At 47.3% G+C, this 27305-nt stretch overlaps 2 protein-coding genes across 4 annotated transcripts; one reads left to right on the forward strand and one right to left on the reverse strand.

The window, feature by feature from the left end:
- The first annotated feature begins 11547 nt into the window (after window positions 1-11547).
- CRIP3 (cysteine rich protein 3) lies at window positions 11548-17807 on the forward strand. 2 transcript variants are annotated; one of them, XM_028097536.2, is made up of 8 exons: window positions 11548-15017; window positions 15273-15367; window positions 15808-15865; window positions 15962-16093; window positions 16804-16875; window positions 17000-17094; window positions 17193-17250; window positions 17425-17807. In XM_028097536.2, the coding sequence occupies exons 1-8, from the start codon at window positions 14888-14890 to the stop codon at window positions 17484-17486; spliced, it is 702 nt and encodes a 233-aa protein (XP_027953337.1). In that variant the 5' UTR covers window positions 11548-14887; the 3' UTR covers window positions 17487-17807. The 2 variants fall into 2 exon arrangements, with proteins under 2 accessions (XP_027953337.1, XP_087880101.1); XM_088023975.1 differs by lacking the exon at window positions 17193-17250 and having other exon boundaries at window positions 17425-17506.
- Window positions 17808-18540: 733 nt separating this feature from the next.
- SLC22A7 (solute carrier family 22 member 7) lies at window positions 18541-24494 on the reverse strand. 2 transcript variants are annotated; one of them, XM_028097535.2, is made up of 10 exons: window positions 24102-24494; window positions 23356-23459; window positions 23063-23217; window positions 22770-22938; window positions 21849-21972; window positions 21392-21501; window positions 20669-20883; window positions 20397-20505; window positions 19014-19217; window positions 18541-18595 (listed from the first exon to the last, which is right to left on the reverse strand). In XM_028097535.2, exons 1-10 carry the CDS (start codon window positions 24492-24494, stop codon window positions 18541-18543), a joined length of 1638 nt encoding a protein of 545 aa, XP_027953336.1. The 2 variants fall into 2 exon arrangements, with proteins under 2 accessions (XP_027953336.1, XP_027953335.1); XM_028097534.2 differs by having other exon boundaries at window positions 23356-23483.
- Between the last annotated feature and the right edge of the window lie 2811 nt (window positions 24495-27305).

The following is a 27305-nucleotide window of genomic DNA, read 5'->3' on the forward strand; positions in this document are numbered from 1 at the left end:
GTACAAGGTGCATATAAAAAACAAAAGTACACACATCACAATTGTTAAGCCCCAAGATTTTAACAGAATGACCACACCTGGGTAACCAGCACCCAGATCAAAAAATAAAATATGACCAACAACCCTGAAGCCCTTCTCGTGTCCTCTTCCAGTCACTACTTTCCCAAAATGTAATCACTTTTCTTACTGCTATCTCAGGTATTGTGATTTTGCTTTTATTTTTGTTTTTTAAGGAGGTGAAATTCACATAACAAAATAACCACTTTAAAAATAAGTGACATTTAGTACACTCACAATGTTGTGGTACCATTACCTCTGTCTAGTTCCAAAACCTTTTCATCACCCCAAAATAAAACCTTATGTCTGTTAAGCAGTTAGTTCTCATTCCTACCTCCCTGCAGCCCCTGGCAATTACCAGTCGGCTTTCTGTCTCTATGATGTACCTATTCTGGTTATTTCATATAAATGGAGCCCTAGGATATGTGACCTTTTCTGTCTGGCTTCTTTCACTTAGCATAATGTTTTTGAGGTTAATCCATGTTGTAGCATGGCTGAATAATATTCCATTGTATGTGTATGCCACAATTTGTTTATCCATTCATTCATTGATGGACATTTGGGTTATCTTGACTTTTTAGCTATTGTGAATAGTACTGCTCTGAACACTCATGAATAAGTATGTGTTTGAGTACCTGTTTTCACTTCTTTTCAGAATGTAACTAGAAGTGGAATTGCTAAGTCATATGATTATTTTATGTTTAACTTTTTGAGGAACTGCCAAACTTTTCCACAGCACCTTGATCATTTTACATCCCTTTCAGCAATGTACAATGGTTCCAATTTCTCCACATTCATAACACTTGTTAATTTCTTTTTTTATATATTATAGCCATCCTAGTGTTTCATTGTGGTTTTGATTTACCTTTCTTTGATAACTAGTGATATTGAGCATCTTTTATGTGCTTTTTGGCATTTTATATATCTTTTTAGAGAAATGTCTACTCAAGTCCTTTGCCCATTTTTTAATTGGGTTGTCTTTTTGTTCTACAATTGTAAGGATTCTTTACATATTCTGGATACTAGACCTTTATCAGATATATGATTTACAGGTATTTCCCCCATGCTATATGTTGTCTTTTCACTTTCTTCATAATACCTGTTGATGCACAAAAGATTTTAATTTTGATTAAGTCCAATTTATCCATTTTTTTCTTTTATTACTTGTGGTTCTGGCATCATATTTAAGAAACCGTTGCCACATCCAAAACCATGAAGATTTATCCCTATGTTTTCTTCTAAGAATTTTTTAGTTTTAGCTCTTATGTTTAGGTTGTTGACCTATTTTGAGTTAATTTTTGTATATAGTGTTAGGTAGGGGTCCAACTGCATTCTTTTGTATGTGGAAGTACAGTTGTTCCAGGACATCTGTTAAAGAGACTTTTTTCTACATTGAATGTCTAAGCATTCTTGTTGGAAATTGATTGGCTGTAGATGTATGGGTTTATTTCTGGACTCTTAGTTCTATTCCATTGGCTTATATGTCATCCTGATGCCAGTACTCTATTTTGATCACGTAGTTTTGTAGTAAGTTTTCAAATTGAGAAGTGTGAGACTTCCAACTTTGTTCTTCTTTAAGATTGTTTTGCTGTTTGGGGTCCCTTGAATTTCATATGAATTTGAAGATTGGCTTTTCATTTCTGCAAAACGGGTCATTGGAATTTTGATAGGGATTGTTTTAGATCTGTAGATCACTTTGGATAGCATTACCATTTTGACAATATTAGATCTTCCAATCCATGAACATAGATGCCTTTTTGTTTATTAGGTCTTCTTTAATATCTTTCAGCAGTATTTTGTAGTTTTATGTATGTCTTTCACATCCTGGCTAAATTTATTCCTGGGGCACCTGGGTGGCTCATTTGTTAAGCATCTGCCTTCAGCTCAGGTCATGATCCCAGGGTCCTGGGATCGAGCCCCGCATCGGGCTCCCTGCTCCGCGGGAAGCCTGCTTCTCCCTCTCCCACTCCCCTGCTTGTGTTCCCTCTCTCACTGTGTCTCGCTCTGTCAAATAAATAAATAAATAAAATCTTTAAAAAAAATAAATTTATTCCTATGTGTTTCATTCTTTTGTGTGCTATTGTAAATGGAATTGTTTCTTAATTTCCTATTGCAAGTGTATAGAAACACAGATTACTTTAATGAGTTGATCTTATATCCTGAAACTTTGCTGAACTTGTTAATTTCTTCTAGTTTTTTTTTTTTTAAGATTTTATTTATTTGACAGAGAGAGAGACAGCGAGAGAGGGAACACAAGCGGGAGAGTGGGAGAGGGAGAAGCAGGCTTCCTGCCGAGCAGGGAGCCCGATGCGGGGCTCAATCCCAGGACCCTGGGATCAGGATCTGAGCCAAAGGCAGACGCTTAACGACTGAGCCACCCAGGCACCCCAATTTCTTCTAGTTTTTTTTTGTGTGTGGATTCTTTATATATATAATATATATTTTGTATATTATAAGATCATGTCATTTGAGAATAGAGATAGTTTTACCTCCTCCTTTCCAATTTGGATACCTTTTATTTCTTTTTCTTCCCTAATCACTTTAGCTAGAACTTCAGTACAATGTTTAAAAGCAGTGGTAAAAGTGACATCCTTGTCTGGTTCCTACTTAATCATACAGTTGTTCATAGTATGATAACACTTTCTTCTTTCTGTAAGGTCAGTAGTAATGTCCTTTCATTTCTGATTTTAGTTACTTGCATCTTCTTTTTTTCTAAGTAAATTTGGCTAGTTTTTTTTTTTAATTTAGCTAAAGTTTTGCCATTTTGTCAGTCTTTTCAAAGTACCAACTCTTGGTTGCATTGATTCTGTTGTTCATCTCTGCTGTAATCTTTATTATTTCCTCCTACTATCTTTTAGTTGGCTCTTTTTTTTCTAGTTCCTCAAAATGTAAAGTTAGGTTATTGATTTGAGATTTTTTTTTTTAATGTTCATAGCTGTAATTTCCCTCTTAGCACTATTTTCACTGCATCCCATGTGTTTTGATATGTTGTATTTTTATTTTCATCCACCTCAAAGTATTTTATCATTTTCTTGTGAGTTCTTCTTTGACCCATTGGTTATTTAAGAGTGTGTTGTTTAATTTCCACATTTTGAGAATTTTCCAGTTTTCTTTCTGTTACTGATTTTTAGCATGATTTTATTGTGGTTGGAGAAGATACTTTGTATGATTTCAGTTTTTTTTTAAGTTTTTTTAAAAATTTATTTGACAGAGAGACAGGAGAGAGGGAACACAAGTAGGGGGAGTGGGAGAGGAAGAAGCAGGCTTCCCGCTGAGCAGAGAGCCCGATGTGAGGCTCGATCCCAGGACCCTGGGATCATGATCTGAGCCGAAGGCAGATGCTTAACGACTGAGCCCCCCAGGCGCCCCTGATTTCAGTCTTTTTAAATGTATTGAGTTTTGTTTTGTGGACTAACATATGATCTATTCTGGAGAATGTTTTATGTGCACTTGAAAAGAGTGTGTATTCTGTTTTTTTTTTCTTAAGATTTTATTTATTTGTCAGAGAGAGAGAGTGTGCACAAGCAGGGGGAGCGGCAGGCAGAGGGAGAAGCAGGCTCCCTGCTGAGCAAGGACCCTGATGTGGGACTCGATCCCAGGATCCTGGGATCATGACCTGAGCCAAAGGCAGACACTTAACCAACTGAGGCACCCAGGAGTCCAGTGTGTATTCTGTTTCTGGATGAAGTATTCTGTATATGTCTGTTAGGTCTACTTAGTTCAGTGTTGTTTAAGTCCTCTCTTTCCTTATTGAACTTCTGTCTAGATGTTCTGTTCTTTATTGAAGTGAAGTATTGGAATCTCCAACTACTATTGTAGAACTCTCTCTCCCTTCATTTCAGTTCATCTCCATCCTTATGGTGTTTGTTACAATTGTGTGCTGATTAACATAGGTTTTTGTCTGTGTTCTGATGAACATAGATTTACAGTATTGTTTTATGCATTTGCCTTTTATTTTTTTTAAGATTTTATTTATTTATTTGACAGAGAGAGACACAGCAAGAGAGGGAACACAAGCAGGGGGAGTGGGAGAAGGAGAAGCAGGCTTCCCATTGAGCAGGGGGCCCGATGCGGGGCTCGATCCCAGGAACCTGGGACCATGACCTGAGCTGAAGGCAGACGCTTAACGACTGAGCCACCCAGGCGCCCCTGCATTTGCCTTTTAAATCATATGGGAAACTAATGGGGAGTTACAAACCAAATATACAATAATACTGGCTTTTATATTTACCTACATGGTTACTTTTACTGGATTTCTTTCTTTATGCGGTTTTGAGTTATTGTCTAGTGTCCTTTCATTTCAGCCTAAAGGACTCCCTTTAGCTTTTCATGTAGGACAGGTCTACTAGTGATGAACTCCCTCAGCTTTTGTTTCTCTAGAAAGGTCTTAATTTCCCTTTTGTTTCGAAGGATAGTTTTGTGGATATAGAATCTTGGTTGAGAGTCTTCTTTTTTTTCTTTCTCCTACTCAGAATAATTTCAGTAGTCCTATCTTCAAGTTCACTCATTTTTTTCTTTTGCCAGCTTGAATCTGCTGTTGAATCCCTGTAATGAGTTTTCTGTTTCAGCTACTATACTTCTTAGCTCTAGAATTTTTATTTGGTTCTTATAATAATAAATGTATTTTAATATAATATAAATAATGTATATCTCTTTATGGATATTCTTTATTTGTTCATTTCTTCATTCTCCAAGTTTCCTTTAGATTTTTTGTCTGTTGTTTTCTTTAGTTCTTTGAGCATATTTAAGACATTTGATTTAAAATATTTGCCAAATGGGGTGCCTGGCTGGCTTAGTGGTTAGAACATGCAACTCTTTTTTTTTTTTTTTAAAGATTTTATTTATTTGAGAGAGAGAACGAGAGAGAGAGGACGTGAGAGGGGGAGGGTTGGAGGGAGAAGCAGACTCCCTGCCGACCAAGGAGCCCAATGCAGGACTTGATCCAGGGACTCCAGGATCATGACCTGAGCCGAAGGCAGTCGCTTAACCAACTGAGCCACCCAGGCGCCCAGAACATGCAAATCTTGATCTTGGGGTTGTGAGTTTGAGCCCCATGTTGGGTGTAGAGATTACTTTAAAAAAATCTTTAAAAAAATATAAAATATTTGCCTTGTAAGTCCAATGTTTGGGCTTCCTTGGTGATGGTTTCTATAAACTTCTCTTTTTTTTTTCTTTGAATGAACCATACTTTATTCTTTTTATACCTTGTGATTTTTTTTTTTTTTTTTTTTTTGCTTAAAACTGAACATTTTGGGGCGCCTGGGTGGCTCAGTTGGTTAAGCAACTGCCTTCGGCTCAGGTCATGATCCTGGAGTCCCGGGATCGAGTCCCATATCGGGCTCCCTGCTCAGCAAGGAGTCTGCTTCTCCCTCTGACCCTCCCCCCTCTCATGTGCTCTCTCTCTCTCTCATTCTCTCTCTCTCAAATAAATAAATAAAATCTTTAAAAAAAAAAAAACTGAACATTTTGAATATTACAGTGTGTCAATCTGGGAATCATCCCCTTCCCAGGGTTTGTTGTTTTTGATTATTGAAGGCTGTTGTCATCCATTTGTTCATTGACTTTTCTAAACTATTTTTGCTAAGACTGCATTTCTTGTTGTGTGTGATCACTGAAACTCTGTTCCATTATCTCAGCAGTCAGTGTCCTGACAGAGATTTCCTTAAATGGCTGGAGTAAAAACACCACCACCACCTCTCCAGGTTTTTGTAGCTTGGCTCTGATCTAGGACACTACTTCAATGCTAAGCCAGTTTGCCTGAAACTCTGCCTTAGCCTTCACCTCCTGATTGCATGGAGCCCAAAGATCAGCCAAAGGTGCAAGCCTAGGGTCCTCTCAGGTCTTTTCTGAACATGCATCTATCCCTGGGCATGCACTTTGTATGATGGATTTCCCCAATCACACAGTAGCCCTTCAGAGTCCTTATTTCCCCGTGTAGCTTCCTCCTCTGTCTCCTACTTGTCAGGCTTTTAGATCCATCTGCTGCTTGTTCAATTCTCTGTCTCTTGCACTAGGCAGTCACCAGCAGCTTGGAAAGCTGCTCCAGGCTGAGGGGACAAAACAAAGGTTAGACTCAGCATGGGTCCCGAAGGGAACCACCAGACAGGGCAAAATTGACAGCTACAGTCTTTTGAGAATAGGGTGCATTTCTCCTCCCCTGGCACTAGCAAGCCACACCAGGAATATGGACTACTCTCCCACAGTCACCACCAAACTGGGGAATAGGGGGATGGTAGACAGGTAAACAAAAATGCCACAACATTTTGTTACTGAAATTTAACAGCTTCTTTTTTGATTAAGCACACCACTGATTGGACTCCACTCTAAGTTTTATTGGATTCCAGAGTTTGGAAAAAGTTGCTTCTATCTGTTTTTGCTAGCTTAATGATAGCTTCAGTGGAGGACTGATTCTTGTAACTCCCTACTCTGCCATTTCTGTGAAATCACAATATATTTAACTTTTTGAGGAACTGTCAAACTGTTTTCCACAGCAGCTGCATCACTTTACCCCCCTACCAGAAATGTGAGGGTTTCATTCTCTCCACATCTTTTCCAACACTTGTTATTTTCTTTTTCCTTTTTGATTACAGCCATCCTAATGGATATAAAAATGGTATGTCCTTATGGTTTTGATTTACATTTCTTTAATGACTAATGATGTCAAGCATTTTTTCATGTGCTTATTGGCCATTTGTATTTCTTCTTTGAAAAATATCCAAATTCTTTGCCTGTTATTTAATTGGATAACTTGTCTAAGATCCATTTTTTATATATCATTTTCTAGTCTTTTTTCTTACATGGTTATCCTAAAAATCATGCATTAAGAAAATATGCATATAAAGCAATTTACAGTGTCAGAACTTTATACAACATGATGCAATTCTTAAATACAAGAAGAAGCACAAGAACTGTATAAAGATGCACATTGTATTAATTAGGACTCTTGGTTGTAACAGAAACCTAACTCAAACAAGCTTAAGAAAAATGGATGGGGGGGGGGTGCCTGGGTGGCTCAGTTGGTTAAGCGACTGCCTCCGGCTCAGGTCATGATCCTGGAGTCCCGGGATTGAGTCCCGCATCAGGCTCCCTGCTTGGCAGGGAGTCTGCTTCTCCCTCTGACCCTAGCCCCTCTCATGTGCTCTCTCTCATTCTCTCTCTCTTTCAAATAAATAAAATCTTAAAAAAAAAAATGGATAGGGGATAATTTATTATGTGATACTGGGAAACTGGGGCAGAGTTAGATCCTGGAGGTCAGAGATGTCATTAGGACCCTCCCTTCCCCTTCCTCTCAGCTTTGCTTGGCCTCATTTTCTCTTCACTCAGGGGTAAGATAACCTCTGCAGTCTCATGTTACTATGGCCTTATAAGGTTTCTATCTAGAAAATGAAAGTGTATTTTGCCTAATAACACCAAAAAGTCTCAGGGAAGAGGATGAGTGTGATTTGGGCCACACTTCTATCCCTGAACAATTACTGTGGACAGGTGGATAAAGTACTCAGACCAGGCCCTGGTCAGAAGCTCACCATAGAAAGACAAGATCTACCCTACTAAACAATCTAGAAGGGGGGGAGATGAGGTTCTTCAAAGGAAATCTTTCTAAGTAGAAAAATTAAGTGTCCCCTATACAGCTGCAAAGATTCAGTGCCACCTTGGTTTTTATAGCCTTCCTCTTTGTGGCTTTTTATCACAAAGTTCTTGTCCCCACAAGATACTGGTAATTGCTGCCCTGTTTTTGGTGGTGGGGGTTGGTAGTAATAAATGTAGTATGAATAAAGATGTTATAGCTCTGCCTCTTCCAAAAGCTCCAGAGAAGAAGAGAAAAAGCCCAGTCATTTTGGAGCTGGGAAGAGCCTGGAACTTGACTTCTGATTCTGTGATTTTGAGTTTCATAGAGGAACTGAGAAACTCCTCTATAAAAAGGTAAGCTTTTGCATTTTTCTGAATTCATAAGATTAAACTGTTTTAGTTTCCTTAACATAGTCTCATGACCTGGAAGGACTATGCTTCTATATTATAAAAAATGAGATGAGGAAGTTGCCAGTAGTTCACATCACAGAGCATTGTCACCATCTGTCAGACCTATAAGCAAGCTGACCACCAAGTTTCACTGTTTTTGTTTTCTTGGTTTCCAGCATATGGATATATTTTTCATGCTGCAAATTATTTGGATGTAGTTATTTTTATATATTTTTAGATGAAATACACATTTCCAAATGATATTTGAGAAACTAGGCCCATCTTTGTATGGAAAACCACCATTGAAAGCTGTTGTTGATTTCTTCATGAGCATAAGTTGAAGGCAACCATGGTGAGAGATCAGAGGGTCATTTCCTGCAGCCTTGATTCTGAATTAGCCCAGCTGATGCCACTGAATCACAAAATGTAGCCCAGTCAATAACCCCAAGCAGCTAACCACAAGTAGCTATATACAGAACGCTCTCAACAGGTTCATGTAATGGCAGCAAGTGGATGCTGGAAAATAAGGAAAAAGGTCAAACAGACTTGCTGGTGTGTTTTTAAGAAAACATTTCAGTCTGGTTTTGTCTTGTGTGTGTGTTTCTATTTTTTTTTTAAGTAACATAAATGGCAGAAAGTAAAGCTTTCTAGGTAAGAGGAGAAACTCAGAAGATGGAATGAGAAAGCACACAGGTTATGTATGGGTAATAAAGGTGAAGTAACACGGTGTGATCAAGAGGTAAGACTAATTTTTCATTAACATACCAGAACTGAGTGAAACCTTTCAAGAGTCACTGAGGAACAAAGTTTTTGATAATGCCTTAAAAGTTATAAGCATATGCCCATATACTTGGACAAGCCTACAAAGATATAAAATAAGTGGACTTTATAGTTGTAATCAAAACTCAGTGCTAGGGCGCCTGGGTGGCTCAGTTGGTTGGGCGGCTGCCTTCAGCTCAGGTCATGATCCTGGAGTCCCGGGATCGAGTCCCACATTGGGCTCCCTGCTCAGCAAGGAGCCTGCTTCTCCCTCTGATCCTCCCCCCTCTCATGTACTCTCTCTCATTCTCGCTCTCTCAAATAAATAAATCTTTAAAAAAAAAAAACTCAGTGCCAACCTCAAACAATGAATCATGGAACACTACATCAAAAACTAATGATGTATGGTGATTAATATAACAATAAAAAAATTTAAAGAAAAAAAACTCAGTGCTAACCTGACACATTATAGCAGTCGTATTTGTAAGGTGCTTTACAGTTTACATAACACTTTCCCACATTCTCTCATTTGCCATATATTTAATGACATACATAATTGTGCCACATGGTAATTAAGCTTAATTAGTAAGTTCTTGTGAATGACTGCAATTAGTGGGACTGGTTTGCTGCCAAAGCAGATTTTCAGTTCTCTTTTTATTAGTTATCTAGTATTTATAATCAGGATCAGTTTAAATCATATTCTGGTTTGCCTCATACATGCTGATCCTTATGGGTATGAAGAAACAAACTCCTAAATTCTTACTCCTACCCACCTAAGCTTCCCTTCCCCAGGGCTTTTGTTGTAATGAAACTCTTAACTCCTACCAGTCCCCTCCTAACTCCACATCTCTTCACTAGCCCTCATCTACTCACATTTGAGGGAGACTTATGTATAACATTTAATATTCTTTCACCAATAAATATTTATTGAGCACTATGTATCAGAGATTAAGCAAGGCATTGGAAGCATACACAGCGTTTGGCAAAGCATTCCTGGTCCCTGCCCTCTTGGAGCTCACAGACTAACAAAGCCTAAATTCGGGGATGGGGGCCGGGGGGGGGCAGGAAGTTGGCAAACCTATTTTATTCTACCACTAAGCTACAGATGTAGCCTTTATTTCCTCATTTGGTTGAGCTCTCAAGTAGGGAAAACACAGGTGTTGTTGATTGTACCCCCTTGGCCCTCCAGCACAGGATGCTATAGTAGAGAATGCCTGGAGCCAATAGCCTGGTATTAAGTAGGTGAGGGGGACCTGAAGTTAGGCAGGAATTAGTGAGGTGAAGATAATGAGGAAGCAAGTTCCCAGAAGGGAGATAGCATTTGCAAAGGTCCTGAGGCAGGAAAGGATTTCACAGGTTTACATTTAGTGTGGCTGGAGGGAGAAACAGGAGAAATGGCTAGAACTGGAAAGGTGAGGTCCTTAGAACCAAGTTAAAAACTTTACCTTGAGGGCACTGAGAAGCCGTGGAAAAGCTTTAATGACATTCCCTTGTCTCTTGCAACCCATTATTTACCTGGAGAGGTCCTCTTACCTTTAGGCACAGAGGTGCTGTGCAGACAAGGTGGTATTCAGACTCAAACACATGGGCAGCTTAGCAGAAACTATGCTTAGAAGCAGGGAGTGGAAAGAGTATGAGCTTGAGAGTCTTAGGTCTGTATGATCTGAAGAAATCTCTTAACTTCTCCAAGCCACTCTCCTTTATTTATTTATTTATTTTTAAAGATTTTATTTATTTATTTGACAGAGATAGCGAGAGCAGGAACACAAGCAGGGGGAGTGAGAGAGGGAGAAGCAGGCTTCCCACTGAGCAGGGAGCCCGATGCGGGGCTCGATCCCAGGACCCTGGGACTGTGACCTAAGCCGAAAGCAGACGCTTAATGACTGAGCCACCCAGGCACCCCCAAGCCACTCTCTTTTTATGTACAATTGATGATGTAGCATTTTTTAAAAAAATTATTTATTTATTTGAGAGAGTGAGCGAGAGAGAGAGCACAAAGCAGGGGCAGACAGAGAGGGAGAAGCAGACTCCCCTGCTGAGCTGGGATCATGACCTGAGCCAAAGGCAGACACTTAACCGACTGAGCCACCCAGGCGCCCCGATAATGTAGCATTTAAACCCCTCACCAGGTTCTTGTAGGATCAGAAATAACAAGTAAAGTGCCTGGGACTCGTACTCCATAGGTGGTAGCTGTCACTATTTTAACAGTGCTCTCTTGCTAACAAATTTGAAACTCTTCTTTGGTAATAGAATCACAAAATCATATACTGCTAAATTGTGAGGAAAACTCAAATATCTGTCTGTGTATGATGCTGGCATCCCTTCTGCAACACTGGTGATCAGTTGGTTTGTTCTCCAATGTTATTTATAACATCCAGAGATAGGAAGCTCACTACTATCTGAAGCAGCCACCCCATGTTTGGGCTCTGTAAGAAGGTTCTTTTCTTGGACAGAATCCCAATCTGCTTCTCTGTGACCTCTATCCTGGGGTCTCAGTAGTGCTCCTAATGCCTCATCCATGTGACAGCCTTCAGGTTTTTGGGGCCATTATCTTCACCACCACTCATCTTGAGTTGAAAAGGTTGTTTCTTCAGCTTCATAACAATAAAAGGGTCAATTCATCAAAAACTACCAACAGTCTGGGGCGCCTGGGTGGCTCAGTCTGTTAAGCGTCTGCCTTCGGCTCAGGTCATGATCCCAGGGTCCTGGAATCGAGCCCCGCATCGGGCTCCCTGCTCTGTGGGAAACCTGCTTCTCCCTCTCCCACTCCCCCTGCTTGTGTTCCATCTCTCGCTGTGTCTGTCTCTGTCAAATGAATAAATAAAATCTTCAAAAAAAAAACAGACTCCACCCTGACAGCTGATTAGGTAATTCCTACACTCAACTGGACTTAACCATTTGTGGTATTTGTTAAACTATCACGTTACAGGCTTTAGTCACACAAGTATTCGAAACAGCCACTGTCAGTACATTCCTACAAGTACATTCCTACAAGAGGTGTTCATTTTCCCTGTTAACATTCTTCTTTTTTCTTTTTTAAGATTTTATTTATTTATTTGACACACAGAGAAAGCACAAGTAGGCAGAGCGGCAGGCAGAGGGAGAGGGAGAAGGAGGCTCTCCACTGAGCAGGGAGCCAGACATGGGGCTCGATCCCAGGAGCCAGGGATCATGACCCGAGCCGAAGGCAGCCACTTAACTGACTGAGCCACCCAGGCGCCCCCCTGTTAGCATTCTTTACAAAGCCTCTTTTAGAGACAGAATAATAGAAGCCAGGCAAGGAAGAAGAGTGGAATACTGTGATTTTACTGTACTTGCAAATGAATGGCCAATATTTGAAAAGGAGGAGCCTCAACTAGTCTTTTTTAAGCACTGAACTAGAAGAGACAAGGCATACTGTGTTTGTCATAGCCATACAACACAGGAAGGCCGCAGAAGACGGGAGCAGTATAGCACTTGCCCCACTGACTCAGTGCAAGTTGTGTGAAGGCAGCATGGCGCTCACACTCTGACACTTGTTTCTTTGTGTGAGGCCCTGTGCTGGATGCACTGGTAAAGATGACCTCTCTAGGAGGCTGAGGTGTGTGGCCAAGGTGATCCCACACAGAAAGAGCTACAGAGCCTCAGTGAAAGATAATTTGACATGCCCCAGAAATTCTAAGGATAGTTCTGTGGGCAAATAAAGCTAACCTTTCTAAAGGAGAATAAATGCAGTGTCTACGAATGACTACAATGAAGTCCTCCCAACCTCCTGAAGTAAGACCTTCTCCATGAGAGCCATAGAGAACAAAAAAACGGTGAACCTCAAGCCACCTTCTGTAAGAAACTAATGAGAGGCAGAAACACAAAAGTAAAATATCGGTGGAGACTAATATTTTTCCAAGGTTGTTAAAGAAGCCCATCAAGAAACAGTTATAAAACTAAGGATCTTGAAATAGTTCCCAAAACAAGAAACAGATAATTTTGAGAAAGTATAGAAAAGTTTGTTTCATTGTGTGCAGGCTTCCACCTTTAGAAGTCAACAGGGAGGATAAAACAAGTGTTAAAAGGAGAAAGTACTGATGGAGACAAGTGAGGCAACAGGAGTGTTGAGTGGAAATTCAGACACCAGTCCTATCCCATTACCCAGTGAGGGAACTGAAGTCCAGAGAGGGTCTCAGACTCCTGAGACACAAATAGGACTCCTTTCACCTAGCAGGGCTCACCCACTGCAGCTGAAGGCTAAGTTCAGCACACACACACCCTTGAGCTGTTTCTGAGCTGACTTGACAAAACAAAGATACTCCAGAAAACTCTTCATTTCACCACCTAATACTTCATCGAGGAATTCTTTTCTCTGCTGGGGCACTGGCACATAGTAATCAGCTCTCTTTCCTGCCCCTCATTCCCTGAGCTACCTTTTTTAAAAAACAAGTTCTCTTCAGCCATTATCATTATTATTATTATTGTGAAATTATTCACATATCATAAAGTTCACCCTTCTAAGGTATAGAATTCATTAATTTTTAGTATATTCATGAGGTTTTACAACTATCATCACTATCTAATTCCAGACCATTTTCATCTCCCCATAAAGATACCTAATACCCCCTTAGCAGATATGCCCAATTGCCCCTCCTCCACACCCCTAGGAACCACTAATCCACTTTTCTGTCTTTATGGATTTCCCTATTCTGGACATTTCATATAAATGGAATCATACAATATGTGGTGTTATGTGTCTGGCTTCTTTCATTTAGCATGTTTTTATGGCTCATCCAGGTTGTGCATCAGTACTTCATTCCTTTTTATGGCTGAATCCTATTCTATCACAGATATGCCACATTGTTCATCTGTTTTCGGTTGATGGACTTTTGGCTGTTGTGAATAGCAGTACTATGAACATTCATGTGCAAATTTTCATGTGGACATAGGCGTTCATTTCTCTTGGGTATATACCCAGAATTGCAATTGCTGGATCATACAGTAACTCTCTTTAACCTTTTAAGGAATTACCAGAATGTTTTTCAAAGGGCTGTACTGTTTTACATTCTCATCAACAGCATATGAGGAATCCAATTTTGACACATCCTAACACTTGTTGTTACTCATTTTTTTATTATAGCCATTCTAATAGGTCTATAATGGTATCTCATTGTGATCCTGATTTTCCTTTCCCTAATGACTAATGATGTTGAGCATCTTTTCATGTGCTTGTTGGCCATGTGTATATCTTCTTTAGAAAAATGTCTATTCAAATTCTTTGCCTGTTTTTAAATTGGGTTGTCTTTTTATTATTGAGGTGTAAGAGTCCTTTATATATATTCTGATACTGGATCCTTACCAGATACTGTTTGCAAATATTTTCTTCCTTTCTCTGTGGGTTTTCTTGAAGTGTCCTTTGAAGCACTCTTGGGCTACTTGTAACAAATATTAAAACACCTTAAAACTAAATTGGGATTATATAATTGGTGTCTGAATTATACATTTAAATTTAATAAGCATTGTAATTTCACAAGAAAACCATTGTATCCAGACCACATTTTGAGGCTTCCAAAGAGTCTTGAGTTCATTATGGGATCTATCATAATGATAGCTATCGCTTTTATAGCAGCTATGTGCCAATCACTGTTTGGGCCCTTTGCACATACTAACTCAGTTTCCACAACAATCCTATGAGGTAGAGATTAATCATCATACTCATTGTACAAATAAAATGGATGCAGAGGGAGGTTAAGTAATTTGCCTGAAGCCAGAGAGTAAGTGGCAGAGATGCGCTCCAGATTCCGACGCTCTTAACCACCTGAGACTGTCAAGGCGGAATTAAGCCATTTCAAAGAATGCCTGACCCCTCGCTTTGAGGAAATTACCGTGTTTTTATGACCTCTGTACTCTGGACAGTTTTCCCTTTGTACCAAGCCAGAAACTAGTGCCACCCTTCCAGTCGTCCTCATTGCTCGCTTCCTTTCCCGTCGGGCTTCAAGTCCCTCTCTCATCTCCACCGGTCGGAGGCTTTAGTTTTTGGAAGGACCTGCGAGGTCGCCGGCGTCTCCCAGGTGAAGTTGTTCTAAATTTCTGACGGCCAATAGGCGCCGAGGAGCTGCGGTTTCTGCCCAATGAGGCTCACAGCGGAGCCATGGGCGGAGCCACTGAAGGGGGCGGGAACGGAGCCCCGCCTCGGTGGTTACTACAGTGTGTGGCGCCGGCTGTCCTGTGCGGAGCCATGAGCTGGACCTGCCCGCGTTGCCAGCAACCCGTTTTCTTCGGTGAGGCCGGGGCTGAGGAGGGGGAGATGGGGCGAGTGTGAGCCGGGGCGTTCGAGAAGCTGACGACGGTGTGGCCTCAGACCCCCTTTCCACCTCTGGGGCGCAGGGCACTTGGGTTGGAGCTGACCCCCCCCCCCCGGCCCGACACTCCCCATCGTCTCTAGGAAGCAGGCGGGGAGGGGGCTGAGGGGGGACAGGGGGCGCCCGCTACGTGGCCTGGCTCTCCACAGTCCGGTTCCACCTTGTCCCCCACAGCGGAGAAGGTGAGCTCCCTGGGCAAGAACTGGCACCGCTTCTGCCTGAAATGTGAACGCTGCCACAGCGTCCTGTCCCCAGGAGGGCATGCAGAGGTGAGGCCTGGCCAGGGCGCACAGCCCTGTGTCTGTCACTGTCCCCTAAGCACCAGCCCCCAGTTTCTGCTCAGGAGGCTCACTAAAGGCAACCTCCACAGTCAAATACCAAGACCACCTACCCGGAGGGCCCCACACCAGCCAGGAATTGGGACACCTGAGTTGTGCTGGTGGGGGGTAGACCCCATGCCTTTTGGTGGGAGGGGAGGGAAGCAGCAGTTTTCTGACCTGCTCTTGCCCTTTCTCCTGACCACAGTGGCAATTCGGACATGCCAGGTCACCCTCCACCCTTCCCAACCCCACTAGCCGAGGCCAATGGACAGACATACCTGGCAGTCTGTCTTGAGGGAAGGCCTGTGGGACAACAGGAGGGCCCCCCGCGCCCTCCCCTCCCCGCTTCTTTAGCCCTGAGCAGCCCTCTTTCCTCTGCTTGTGTCTAGCACAATGGGAGGCCGTATTGCCACAAGCCATGCTATGGGGCTCTCTTTGGACCCAGGGGTAAGTACCAACCTAGAAGAGGCCAGGGGACAGCAGGACCTTCTTTGTGGCTGGGAGCTGGAGGTTCAAGCCTGACAGCCCCTGTTTTCTCTGCAGGGGTGAACATTGGTGGTGTGGGCTCCTACCTCTACAACCCTCCCACTCCCACCCCAGCCAGCACCACTCCCCTCAGCCCCAGCAGTTTCAGCACCCCCAGGCCCAGGACTGGCCTCCCCCAGGGCAAGAAAAGTAAGTGAAGTTGGGCCCCAGCTACTCCTCATCCCCGGGCTGGAACAGGTAGACCAGGTGGCAGTCTCCCACCCTAGTCCTCTGCTTCACATTCCTACAACTTTGTGGCAAAGTCTTCTCTTATTCATGGCCCTTTTTGGGGGGTTCTTTCTTGTCAGCTGCTGAGTTAAGAGGTAAATTGGGAACTAAGGTTTGGAGAGAGCGAGTGGCCTCGTGCAGTCACACAGCAAGTCAGAGGCAAAGCTGGCCTGGAATTCAGGCCTCTCCCAGGCCAAGGCCATGGAAAGAATGACCTAGGAGTAAGAGGTCATTGAGACAGGGCCAGCTCCTCATTTTCTTCCACTTCTCCCCTCTCTCTGTTCCTTCCTCCCATCCCCTAGAGTGGTCAATGACACCATGCTCCCCAACACCTGACACCCATACAGGCCCGCTCCTGTATCAGCTCAGGTTTCCTGAGGATTGAGTTGCTGACAGGGTTGAGCTGGTGGGTACCTGATCCCCTAGGAGAAGGAAGCAGGTGGTCCTTTCTGCAGAAAGGGATGGGGCAGGAGGTGGAGGTCACAGGAGACTCAGCTCTGCCCAAGAAAGACTCATGGCCAGCTGGGTGGGGGGCTCTGGGATAAGCCTGGCTTTTGGAAGGTTGGTGCTGATGGGCCCTGCTTAGGCCTGGCCCCTGCCTCAGCCCTAGCCAGGGCCTCTTCCCCTTAAAGGCCCTCCCCACATGAAGACATTCACTGGGGAGACTTCACTGTGCCCTGGCTGTGAGGAACCTGTCTATTTTGGTAAGTGACAATGGAAAGCTTGGGGAGGGGGGCAGAGGTTGGGCATCAAAGTGTAAGGAGGTGGTGCAAAGCAGGTAGGTCTCCTTGCCCTGCCCCTGGAATTACCAGTTCTCTCCACCACCAGCTGAGAAGGTGATGTCTTTGGGCAGAAATTGGCACCGACCCTGTCTGAGGTGCCAGCGCTGCCGGAAGACCCTGACTGCTGGGAGTCATGCTGAGGTGAACAGGGCAGGGATGGGTGTTTATGTTGGGAGGAGGGAGGCTGGAGCTGGGAAGAGAGTCAAGCTGAGATGGCTCTCTTTCTCTCTATGTCCCAGCATGACGGCGTCCCCTACTGCCACATCCCCTGCTACGGCTACCTGTTTGGCCCCAAAGGTGGGCGGCCCCACCCCAGACAGTGGGCCTAAAGTATGGCATGTGGGTCTGTGGGGATGTATGGACAAAAACTGGGGTGGTCACACACACCCCAGGTCCCTCCCAATTCCCTTCATCCCTCAGCCCAACACCCCCCAGCCCCAAGGCCTTTGGTGATGGGGCTCTCTCCCTCAGGTGTGAACATTGGTGATGTGGGCTGCTACATCTATGACCCCGTGGAGATAAAATCCAAATGAGATGCTCACAGGAGAGGTCACTCTTAACTCAGGCCTCATACCATCCCTTCCATGATGCAGTGGGAGCTACAGAATTCTCCAGTCCCACAGGGGGAAGATGGTCTTCCAGTGGCCTGGGCCTAGGCTCCATGGTAGACCAGGGAGTCTAGACTTTGCTGATTCCTCCCTTTCCTGTTCCTATCTGGTTAGGAGACATAGGTCACCATATTTTAAAGGGTAGCCTCCTGGCCTTCCCAGTCCCTTTCCCTAGCAAATTCTTTAACTTCAAGGTACTTAAAAAACGTGTTTATTCTGGCTTCTCCAATAAAATGTTGGCTCCCATGCCTTCAACTCTTCTTTGGGCATGAGGCCTAAACAATGGGTTGGAGGATGGGAGGTGTGGGGTGGAGGATGCATTACCCTGCAAAGTGCCTGGTAGGTACGGGGCCAGCCATGGGAACAAAGAGCTCTATTCTCCTGGTACCCTGGTCCTGGGCAGCTCCCAGTACCACACAGTGGACAGCATGTCCACCAGCCTTTTGGTGCCAGAAGTCATCATAGGGCAATCCCTTCTTTAGCACCGTCTCTAGAAGAAGCACGTTATTCGGCATCTCGTTTGAGCATGACAACAGATCCTGTGGTGAGGTCTGCTAAGAGGCTTCATTATCCATTGAGAGATGAACAGACTGAAGCCTTGAGAGGGAAAGCCACATACCTAAGGTCTCACAGCAAATCAATGGCAAAGTTGGGATCAGATCCCAGGGTCAGACTGGCTTCCTATCCAGGGCTCATCCCACAACTCACTGCTGCACCAAACCCATGGGGCACCTTCATTTATGGAACTCCCCCAGCCACGAAAAGGGTACCAGAATTATTCAGCAGCCCACTGCATTCAGTCACCCAGTTGCTGAAGGCCAAATAGTCAAGGCTTCATGAGCACAGAGAGGGGGCACTGGTGGCAACTCCAGCCCTGGGGACGGGGCTTGATGCCACTAGCCCCAGCCACAGGGCCTGCCCTTCTGGTCTTCCAGCCCCTGCTGCAGAATTTCTGTGGAGGGCCTGCCCCTGATACCACTCAGTCCTGGACCTGCTTCATGGGTATCTCTTCCTTCTGAAGGCTGGATGGGGCACTGTGGAGGAAGGAGTCATGCGCAATGGTGGGGTTTAGCCCCTGGGCCTCCCACCCGAGCATGCCCCATCAGGGCTGGCCTACATCTCTCCCCAGCTGCTGGTATACAAACATGGGTACTCCCACAGGTGACTCCCACACATGCTTATATATACATCCCTGATGTATAGGCATACCTGAGTGTGCACACATCCACCTCTTCCTGGACAGTCTTCGATATCCATGTACATACACACATACGGACTCGTATACTTTTACAAACCTCAAGTCATACACCCACTCACACTTGCATGGAAGCACCAGACACAGAACATGCAGACACGTCATCTTCTCTGAATCCTACCTAAGGCGTCAGGTACTTGAGCACTCATTCCCACATGTATGTGCTCACACAGACACAAACAGTTCTGTGCACACACCTCCTCTCCACGTCCTGGATGGTCTCCGGCAGCTGTGCTTGCCTTGTCTCTGGTAGCAGGAGGGCAGTGCAGGCAGCCAGCAGAGCAATCCCCGCATAAGTGAGCTTGGGCAGTGACAGCCATACTCCATCCAGCAAGGCCGCCAGTGGGGCCAGAGAGCCCCCGAGCCGGCCCACCAGTGAAGTCAGCCCCATCCCTGTCTGTCTGTTCAGAGAGAGGATGGGGGAAGGGGTTGGTGTTCACACCTACTTAGGGTCATGCCTCACAGGGTTCCCATCCTGGGCTGGCAAGTCCTGACATCCCCTTCTCCCCAGATGGCTAAGAAAGCTGAGGCTTCTTTTGGGTGGTCTTCCCACCTGTCCCCAAGCCAGCATTCACCAGAGAATGGGACTCCCATTCTGACAGAACCAATCAGGTACTGCTGAAGGAAAAGAAAAGTCATCACAAAAGGGGTGGGGAAAGGGTAGTGTGGAAGGAAGAGGGTCCCAGCTCCTACAGACCCTGGCATGTTGGTAGAGGAGGAGCAAGGCTTTCTAAACATACCCAGCTGCCTACAATCTTCTCCCCACCTGCTGATAGCTAGCTGAAAGGGCACCAGGGGGCACCTGGGTGGCTAATTCGGTTGAGCATGGCCACTCTGGATCTTGGCTCAGGTCACTATCTGGGGGTTGTGGGATGAAACCCCACCTCAGCTCCGTGGGACTCTGCTTGAGATTCTCTCCTTTTCCCTCTCCCTCCCCCTCTGCCCCTCTCCTCACTCATATTCTCTCTCTCTCTCAAATGAGTAAAATCTTTTAAAAAGTAAAAAAAGGGCCTCAGGCCTTAGGTCCAGAGATTACCCCTTAGGGCAGCTCTGCCTGGGCTGTGGTGAATGGGAAGGGAAGGGCAGATGGCGCTTTTTGTGACTTTTGTTTTAAAGGAGGCCCAGAGAAGTGTGACCTCACTCAGGGTCACTTAGTAAAGATAAAATGCTCAGCCTTCTCCCAGATTTAAGCATGCACAGATGGCTCTGATTAGCTCTGTATTCTGGGTCTGGTGTGAGGAATGGGTGGGAGGAACTGGGCTGCAGAGAGAGAGAGAGAGAGAGAGAGAGAGAGAGTGTGTGTGTGTGTGTGTGTCTGGTAGGAATGGGTGGGAGGAACTGGCTGCAGAGTGTGTGTGTGTGTGTGTGTCTGGTGTGAGGAATGGGTGGGAGGAACTGGGCTTCAGAGTGTGTGTGTGTGTGTGTGTGTCTGGTGTGAGGAATGGGTGGGAGGAACTGGGCTGCAGAGTGTTGTGTGTGTGTGTGTGTGTGTGTATGTGTGTGTGTGTCGGGTGTTGGTAAAAAGATGTGACTACAAGCCCTCCCCCAGGTGGGTTGCCTGGGACCCAGGCTCCCCTCACCTGAGCACAGTAGGGTACAACTCCGACGTGAACAGGTAGGCAGTGGTGAAGGCAGCTTCAGAAAAACCTTTCCCTGTCACCGCCAGGGCGGTGCTCCAGGGCCCCATCCCTGGAAGAAAAGGGATTCAGGCAGGGAGCAGGCCTTGTGGGAGACCCAGAGCTCCCAGGATGGGAGGTTCCCCTAGTGGAGGGCTTTGAGTAGGGGCTTCCGGGGAAAAAGGCGGGCGTTCTTGGGCAGGAGGCGGGGCCTCCGGGGAGTGGGCGGGGCTCACCCGAGGTCACCAGCAGACTGATCCCCAAAGCAAGGGCGGTGCCCAGCAGCGCTCCTGCTTGCGTGAGACGGCGTCCCGCGTGGTGCACAAACAGGTAGACCAGCAGCTTGGAGGGCAGCTCCACAGCCCCGAACAGCAGCTGTGTTTGGTACACATTCAGCCCCAGGCCCGACACATTCAGGCTCAGGCCATAATAGGAGAAATTCACTCCAAACCTGAAGGGGGTCGTGATGCCACTCAGGGGCCTTCCTTTTCACCCTCCACTCCTTGTCCTCTCTTTTTAGGGAGGCTTGGCCTTTTAGAAGGATCACCTCCCCCACCTCCAGAGCCCACTGCCCACCGCCTTTCCTGTCCCCATAATCCCCCGGGAGTGTGCAGCACCTGCCAATGGCCAAAGCGTCTTTACCTAATCTGCACAGCAAGCCTGTGAGGTAGGAACTAAAAGCGTCCTGTTTTGCAGAAGGGACTCTGAGGCTTGGTGTTAAGTGACCTGCCCAAGGTCTCACAGTAAGGAGGTGGCAGAACCTGCATTTGAGCCCTTCCTCTGATGCCTGCTCCATCTTGTGACTTTCCAGAGCTCCATGCCCTCAGAGGCAGGTCCTCCGGCCCTGCACAGTTACAGTTCACTTGTCCATCTTCCTCTCACACTCAGCGCCATCCTGGAGTCTGCCTTTTCGTCCACCCATCCCCACCCAGCTTGCCCAGGCCAGGCCCTCTCCTCACCACATCACCATGCAGCATAGTGAGATGTGTCGGAGCCGTGGGGTCCGGAACAGATCTAGGTACGAGGGTCTTCGAACCACTCGCTCCCGAGTGGCCACTTTGTCCAGGGCCTGGCAGGAGAGAAGGAGAATTTGTGACGTCAGTTGGCTTAGGCACATGACTTAGCTAGGCACATTGATCTCCCCAGGTCTCTCTGCCTCCTCCTTCTTGGGGATGCACTTGCAAGCTGAGTAATGTGGGCGCTGAGTCAAGGATGTGGCCCACCAGAGCCAGGTAGGACATCTTGAAGAGTTTGGAACTCTCCACTGGGGGCCAGGAGCTTTCCCTGTTCATACAGTGGGCCCCAGGAAGGGGGAGCTTGACGTAGGCCTCACACACTCAAGTGCATACACACACATGCACCCCCCACACACACACACATGCACTTGCCTGCACTCACACACACATTCTCCCTCACCTCCTGGGTCAGGCCATCTTCACCTATGGGCCGCCCATTGAGCCTGGCGCAGCGGAGCAGGTACCTGTGGGCCTCCTCCACACGGCCCTGGGTCAGAAGCCAGCGTGCAGACTCAGGCACCCACCTGGGGGACAGCAGGAGGCCCTTCAGGCAGAGCCAGCACCTGCAGCCACATCTCCCTCCTGCGTATACCACAGCCTATCAACCTCCAGGCTCTTACTCATGCAGTCCCTCAACATGGCCCAAACCCTCATCACCTGATAAACTTTTACTCATCCTTTAAGGCCCAACTTAAAAGCCACCTCCTCCCACACTTCCTTGCCCAGGCCTAGGTCCGCCACAGCCGAGGATTCCCTTCTCTATTCAGCTGGATTGCTATCATTGCCAAGACCTCAGCCCCCAGCATCAGCCACCCACTTCTCCCACAGGTGACAGGAGGGCATAGGATGAAGGAGAGACAGACATACAGAAATCCCCGAAGGGCATCAAAAGCCAGTTCATTTTTGGGAGGTGATGAAATGCCCACCCTGCCTGGCTTCCTACCCTCCTGCCAGGACTCCCTACCCCTGTGCTGGCCCTGTCTGTCCATCCCTGCCTCTCTTGTCCCTGCTTCAACCATCTCTATCTGTCCCTCTGAATCTGCCTTTCAGTCTTGGTCTCTGTCACTTTCTACCTCTCACTGATTCTGTCTCTGTCTCTCCACAGTCTCTCTACATGTTGTCCTGTGTTTCTCTGCTTCTCATGTCCGGTGCCATCTTCTTTGTATCGGTTGGTCTCTCGTTCTCTCTTTTTCCGTTTCTCGGTTGCTGACTTTCTCTTTCTCTTCATCTCTCAGTCACTCTGTATTCGAATCTCAGCCTCTGATTAATTCTGTCTCTGACTTCCTCTATCACCTAGTCCCGAGCAGCCCACAGTCCTCACCAGAGGCTGAGGATGCCTGGGGCACAAGGCAGAGTGACAGCCAGCAGAAGCCATCGCCAGTCCCGTATCAGGTACCCGACCAGTGCCAACAGCATCACGCCCACTGTCCAGAAGGTGCCGCTCAGGACCCCTGCCACAGTGCGGTGCCCCACATCCAGCCATTCCATTTCTGGGCCCAGGGCAGGAACCAGAGACAGGAAGAAAGTTAGTAAGAACCAGATGGGTTCAGTCTCAGCCTTGACAACTGCCTCCCTCCAGTCTTCTAGGCCCTGCCCGTCCTTTGCCTGCCTCACCCAGTGGCATCACAATGATGGTGAAGCCAGCCAGAGCTGTGCCAGTGAGGGTGCGGGTGATGACAAACATGACGTAGCTGACTGAGGCTGCAGACGCCAGGCCTAGCACCAGGGAACTCACGTAGGCCACCAGCAGCAGACGGCGCCGCCCAAACCTGCACAGGGGTCATGCAGGGTCAGCTCCCTGTAGAGGGGAGGTCCCACGACAGAGATAGACCAAGCCCATACCCCAACTAGTGGGAGAGGGTTCCCCACCCACTCCCTTGTTGCCCCCCACACACACTGCACCCCACCTGTCAGACAGGTATCCGAAGGCCACGGCCCCCACCAGCACACCAGCAAAAAAGAAAGTGGAAGTGGCTTTGTTCAGGCCTTTCTGTTCGCACACAAGGTCCCACTGCAGGGACAAACAGGGAGGGGCCTCCCATGGGCACAGGCCCTCTCCAGTTAGCACCGACCCTTCCTCTCCAGACTCTGGGGCCTTCTGAGGTCAGTGGTCCCATCCTGGTACCTCCACGTCAGATAATAAACCCTCAACTATTTACACCCCAACTTGAGGGGTAAGAGACTTTGCTCCTCCCCAATCCTGCAGCCTCAGTTTCTTTCCATGGAGGGCCTTCACTTTGACAACAGGTCTGCTCCTCTCCAGACAGACTGCCCCCATCTACATTCACTTCTAGATGGATTATATAAATCCCAGACCTGGGGCCAAAAAGAAGAAGAGAAAGAAGGCCTGTGTCGTTTCTCCTCCTACTACTCTAGAAACACCTTTCTCAACTCTCTCCCCCAGCTCCCTGGAGCCATCTTAGCCCTTCCCTCCCTTAACCACCTCCCAATTGATAATAGCAGCTCCCGGGTATGGGCTCCTTACTGCAGGCCAGGAACGAAGCTCACTGCTTTAAATTCATAGATCCCAGCTACAGATAGGTAAACTGAGACTCTAAGAAGTAAGGCAATGTGTCTCATGCCCACATAGTCATCACCCAAGGCAGTGGCAGGCCCATCCCACTCACGTGCCCCCAGTCTCACATTCAGGTACCTCGGTTGCGATGGTGGAGGAGAACTCAGAGCGGTCGTAGTCCCAGCCCTGAGGGCAGGGCGCTGTGGAGGGCTCACCCTCCAGCTGCCCAGGGCTCTGACCCACTCCCCAAAACGTGGTGTTGGGGAGGGCCTGGGAGTGGGTGAAATAGAGGCAGGAGCTGAGGGTGCCATCAGGCTCCTGGGGCAGGTGGGCCTCCAGCCATGCGTCCTGGTGGCTGAAGTTGGCCGGGGCACCGGGTAGCGCACAGCGGTGGGAAGGTACAGCCGCCAGGAAGACAGGTAGGAGGAAGTGCATGGGCAGCAGCACCCGGGGCAGGGCCAGCAGGGCCACGTTCCACAATTGGAAGGCCCCAAAGCTGCCCACCTGGTCTAGCAGCTCCTCAAATCTCATGCTGCTCACCCACCAGCGGTTCTCAGTGTGGCCTTCCTCTGTAGGGCTCAGGGTAGCACAGCCCACCCGCCACTTGGACCCTTGGACTCTGGAGGCGGGAGCAGTTAGACTGAAGAGCAGAGAGCCTGCAGGCAGAATCCAGCCCTGGGGGCTGGGCAAGGACTGGGCCCTCCCTGGTCACCAGGTCTTCAGAGATCCCTGCCTGTTGGGCCCAGAGCCTGGGGGAGGGGCCACCATCCATTCAGAGGTCACTGACTCTGTGGCTCTGGGACTTACAGATCAGTGCTCAGGGACCAAGTGGGCCAGCCTCAGGTTGCCATGACGGGGTAGCTGGGTGTGTGGGAAGGGAGCCCCTAGCCCCTTGATCAACAGAGCTCCAAGACTTCCTAAGAGGAGGAGTCCTCTGGGGCATGGTGACAACTCTCTTGGGATGCCTTTTGTTCTATGGAAGATTTAAGTCAGCCTTACCTAATGAAGGCACAGCTTGCCTGGACCCCCAGGATTCCAGACTGAGGGCCAGGGGGCGCCTGGGGGTGCTCAGTTGGTTAAGCATCCAGCAGGTGATTTCCACTCAGATCATGATCTCATGGGTCATTCAGCAGGGAGTCTGCTTCTCTCCCTCTGCCCCTCCCCTCACTCACTCTCTCTCCATCGCAAATAAATAAATCTTTTTTTTAAAAGGGGTGGGGGGTTGGCACCTGGGTGGCTCACTGCCTTTGGCTCAGGTTGTGATCCCAGGACCCTGGTATTGGGCCCCAGGTCTGGCTCCTGGCTCAGTGGGGTGCCTGCCTGCTTCTCCCTCTCCCTCTGCCTGCCATTCCCCCTGCTTGTGCTCTCTATCTTAAGTAAATAAATACATACATACATACATAAATACTGAAGGCCAGGCCCTAACCAGGTGAAGAGTTCTTTCTGCTGAGCCACAAAGCCACCATATACCCTTAGGCTGCCAGCTGGAGCTTATGCCCCAGCCTGAGACACACCTGGAACTGCCTGGGCAGCCCGGCCAATCTGGGTGATCCCAGACCCATCACTCTCCCACTTCCCATACACATAGTCCCTCCTGCCTGCCCCCCCCTCGGCCCCTATATTTGGAGCTTCCCCTTGGGGGATTGGGTGAGTAGGGAAAGAGAGGGCTCACCATGGTCCTGCCATGGGTACTTGCAATGCCTAAGACTCAGGGTTTGTTTGATCTTCCGCATTCAGTTCTCATTCATGGCATCTGCAGCAAAAGCACAGCAGAGGCCAGCAGGATCAGGTTTATTCTGATCTGCTTCTCCAAACTCTGGGTTCGCAGAGCTGGGAGGACGTCAGATTTTTTTCTAAGGTCTCCTTAGATTTCTAAGCAAATAGACTTGTAAACCCCCCTCCAAAAGTGTGAAAACCCCTAGTCTAATCTAGCCCTCACTTTGAACAGCTAAGGAAATGGGGGGGGTGCTTGCTGGGGCCACACAGTGGCACAGCTGGAGAGAGGACCAGGACCCCTGCCTCTGGCCCAGGCCTTTGGCCCAAGCTGCCGGGCTCCCTGAGAAAGCTCCAGAAGGGAACTAACTCAGTGACACGGTGTGTGGTCAGGGTGGTGCTAATAGCATGGGAGCAAGGGCAGCGACAGGAGGTGATAATAGTAAGATACCCAAGCCTTCTGTGAGTACCCAGGTGACTCGGCACAGGCCCTGCTCTCAGTGAGCGCACAGTCTAGCGGGAGGGTTAAAACCATGCGAACAAACCTCCCGGCCTCCGGTGTCACCCCTCTCAGCCCACTCTCTACACACCTGCCACAGTGGACATTTTATTTTATTTTATTTTATTTAAGATTTTATTTATTTATTTATTTGACAGAGAAAGAGAGACACTGTGAGAGAGGGAACACAAGCAGGGGGAGTGGGAGAGGGAGAAGCAGGCTTCCCCTGGAGGCCCAATGTGGGGCTTGATCCCAGGACACTGGGATCATGACCTAAGCCAAAGGCAGATGCTTAACGGCTGAGCCACCCAGGTGCCCCCACAGTGGACATTTTAAAACCCAAAGCTGACAGGGCAATGGTTTGGGGCAAAACCCCCCCTGCTGGAGGGTGAAAGCCCAGCTCCATCCTTTGGCCCACACGATTCTCCCCAAGCTCAGCTCCCCCTCAACTTCCTCCTGGCCCTTCCCCGGCATCCTCACTTCCCTCCAGTTCCCCAAACACACCAGCCTGTCGGCACCTCACACCTTGGTGCGGTCCCCTGGACAGCCCTGGCCTCTCCCTCTTGTTCACCTGGTGGCTGCCCAAGCTGCCCTGGAGACCAGCTCAAGAGGGACACAACCCCTGCCCCTCTTGCTCTCCCTGACATGTGACCTCTACATTGTTGGTTCCTCCCTCATTTAATACCACATAATCATATCATTTATGTAAAAATATAAAATACCAGGGCACCTGGCTGGCTCTGTTGGTAGAGCATTCGACTCTTGATCTCAGGGTCAGGAGTTCAAGCCCCATGTTGGGTGTAGAACCTACTTAAAACACAAATAAGTAGGGCGCCTGGGTGGCTCAGTTGGTTAAGTGACTGCCTTCGGCTCAGGTCATGATCCTGGAGTCCCAGGATCGAGTCCCACATCGGGCTCCCTGCTCAGCAGGGAGTCTGCTTCTCCCTCTGACTCTCCTCCCTCTCATACTCTCTGTCTCTCATTCTCTCTCAAATAAATAAATAAAATCTTAAAAAAATTTTTTTTAAAATAAAATACAAATAAGTAAATATAAATAAATATGAATAAACAAACAAATAAAATACCACAGCCCTTTGCAGCTTAGAGAACTAAGTTTTGCAGACATCTTA

Source organism: Eumetopias jubatus, unplaced genomic scaffold, assembly GCF_037043125.1.
Source record: "Eumetopias jubatus isolate StellerSeaLion01/CBP00866 unplaced genomic scaffold, mEumJub1_p1.0 scaffold_6, whole genome shotgun sequence".
Lineage (NCBI taxonomy): Eukaryota > Metazoa > Chordata > Mammalia > Carnivora > Otariidae > Eumetopias > Eumetopias jubatus.

What these genes read in the sequence shown, in the direction of transcription:
- CRIP3 (XM_028097536.2), top strand. Translation starts at nt 14,888, where the DNA reads ATGGGCGGAGCCACTGAAGGGGGCGGGAACGGAGCCCCGCCTCGGTGG. An exon ending in CCCCAGGAGGGCATGCAGAG is followed by an intron (nt 15,368 to 15,807) that starts GTGAGGCCTGGC and finishes GCTTGTGTCTAG; the next exon opens with CACAATGGGAGGCCGTATTG. An exon ending in TGAGGAACCTGTCTATTTTG is followed by an intron (nt 16,876 to 16,999) that starts GTAAGTGACAAT and finishes CTCCACCACCAG; the next exon opens with CTGAGAAGGTGATGTCTTTG.
- SLC22A7 (XM_028097534.2), bottom strand. Translation starts at nt 24,494, where the DNA reads ATGAGATTTGAGGAGCTGCTAGACCAGGTGGGCAGCTTTGGGGCCTTC. An exon ending in AAGATGGCCTGACCCAGGAG is followed by an intron (nt 21,502 to 21,848) that starts GTGAGGGAGAAT and finishes CTCTCCTGCCAG; the next exon opens with GCCCTGGACAAAGTGGCCAC. An exon ending in CAGTCTGCTGGTGACCTCGG is followed by an intron (nt 20,506 to 20,668) that starts GTGAGCCCCGCC and finishes CTTTTCTTCCAG; the next exon opens with GGATGGGGCCCTGGAGCACC.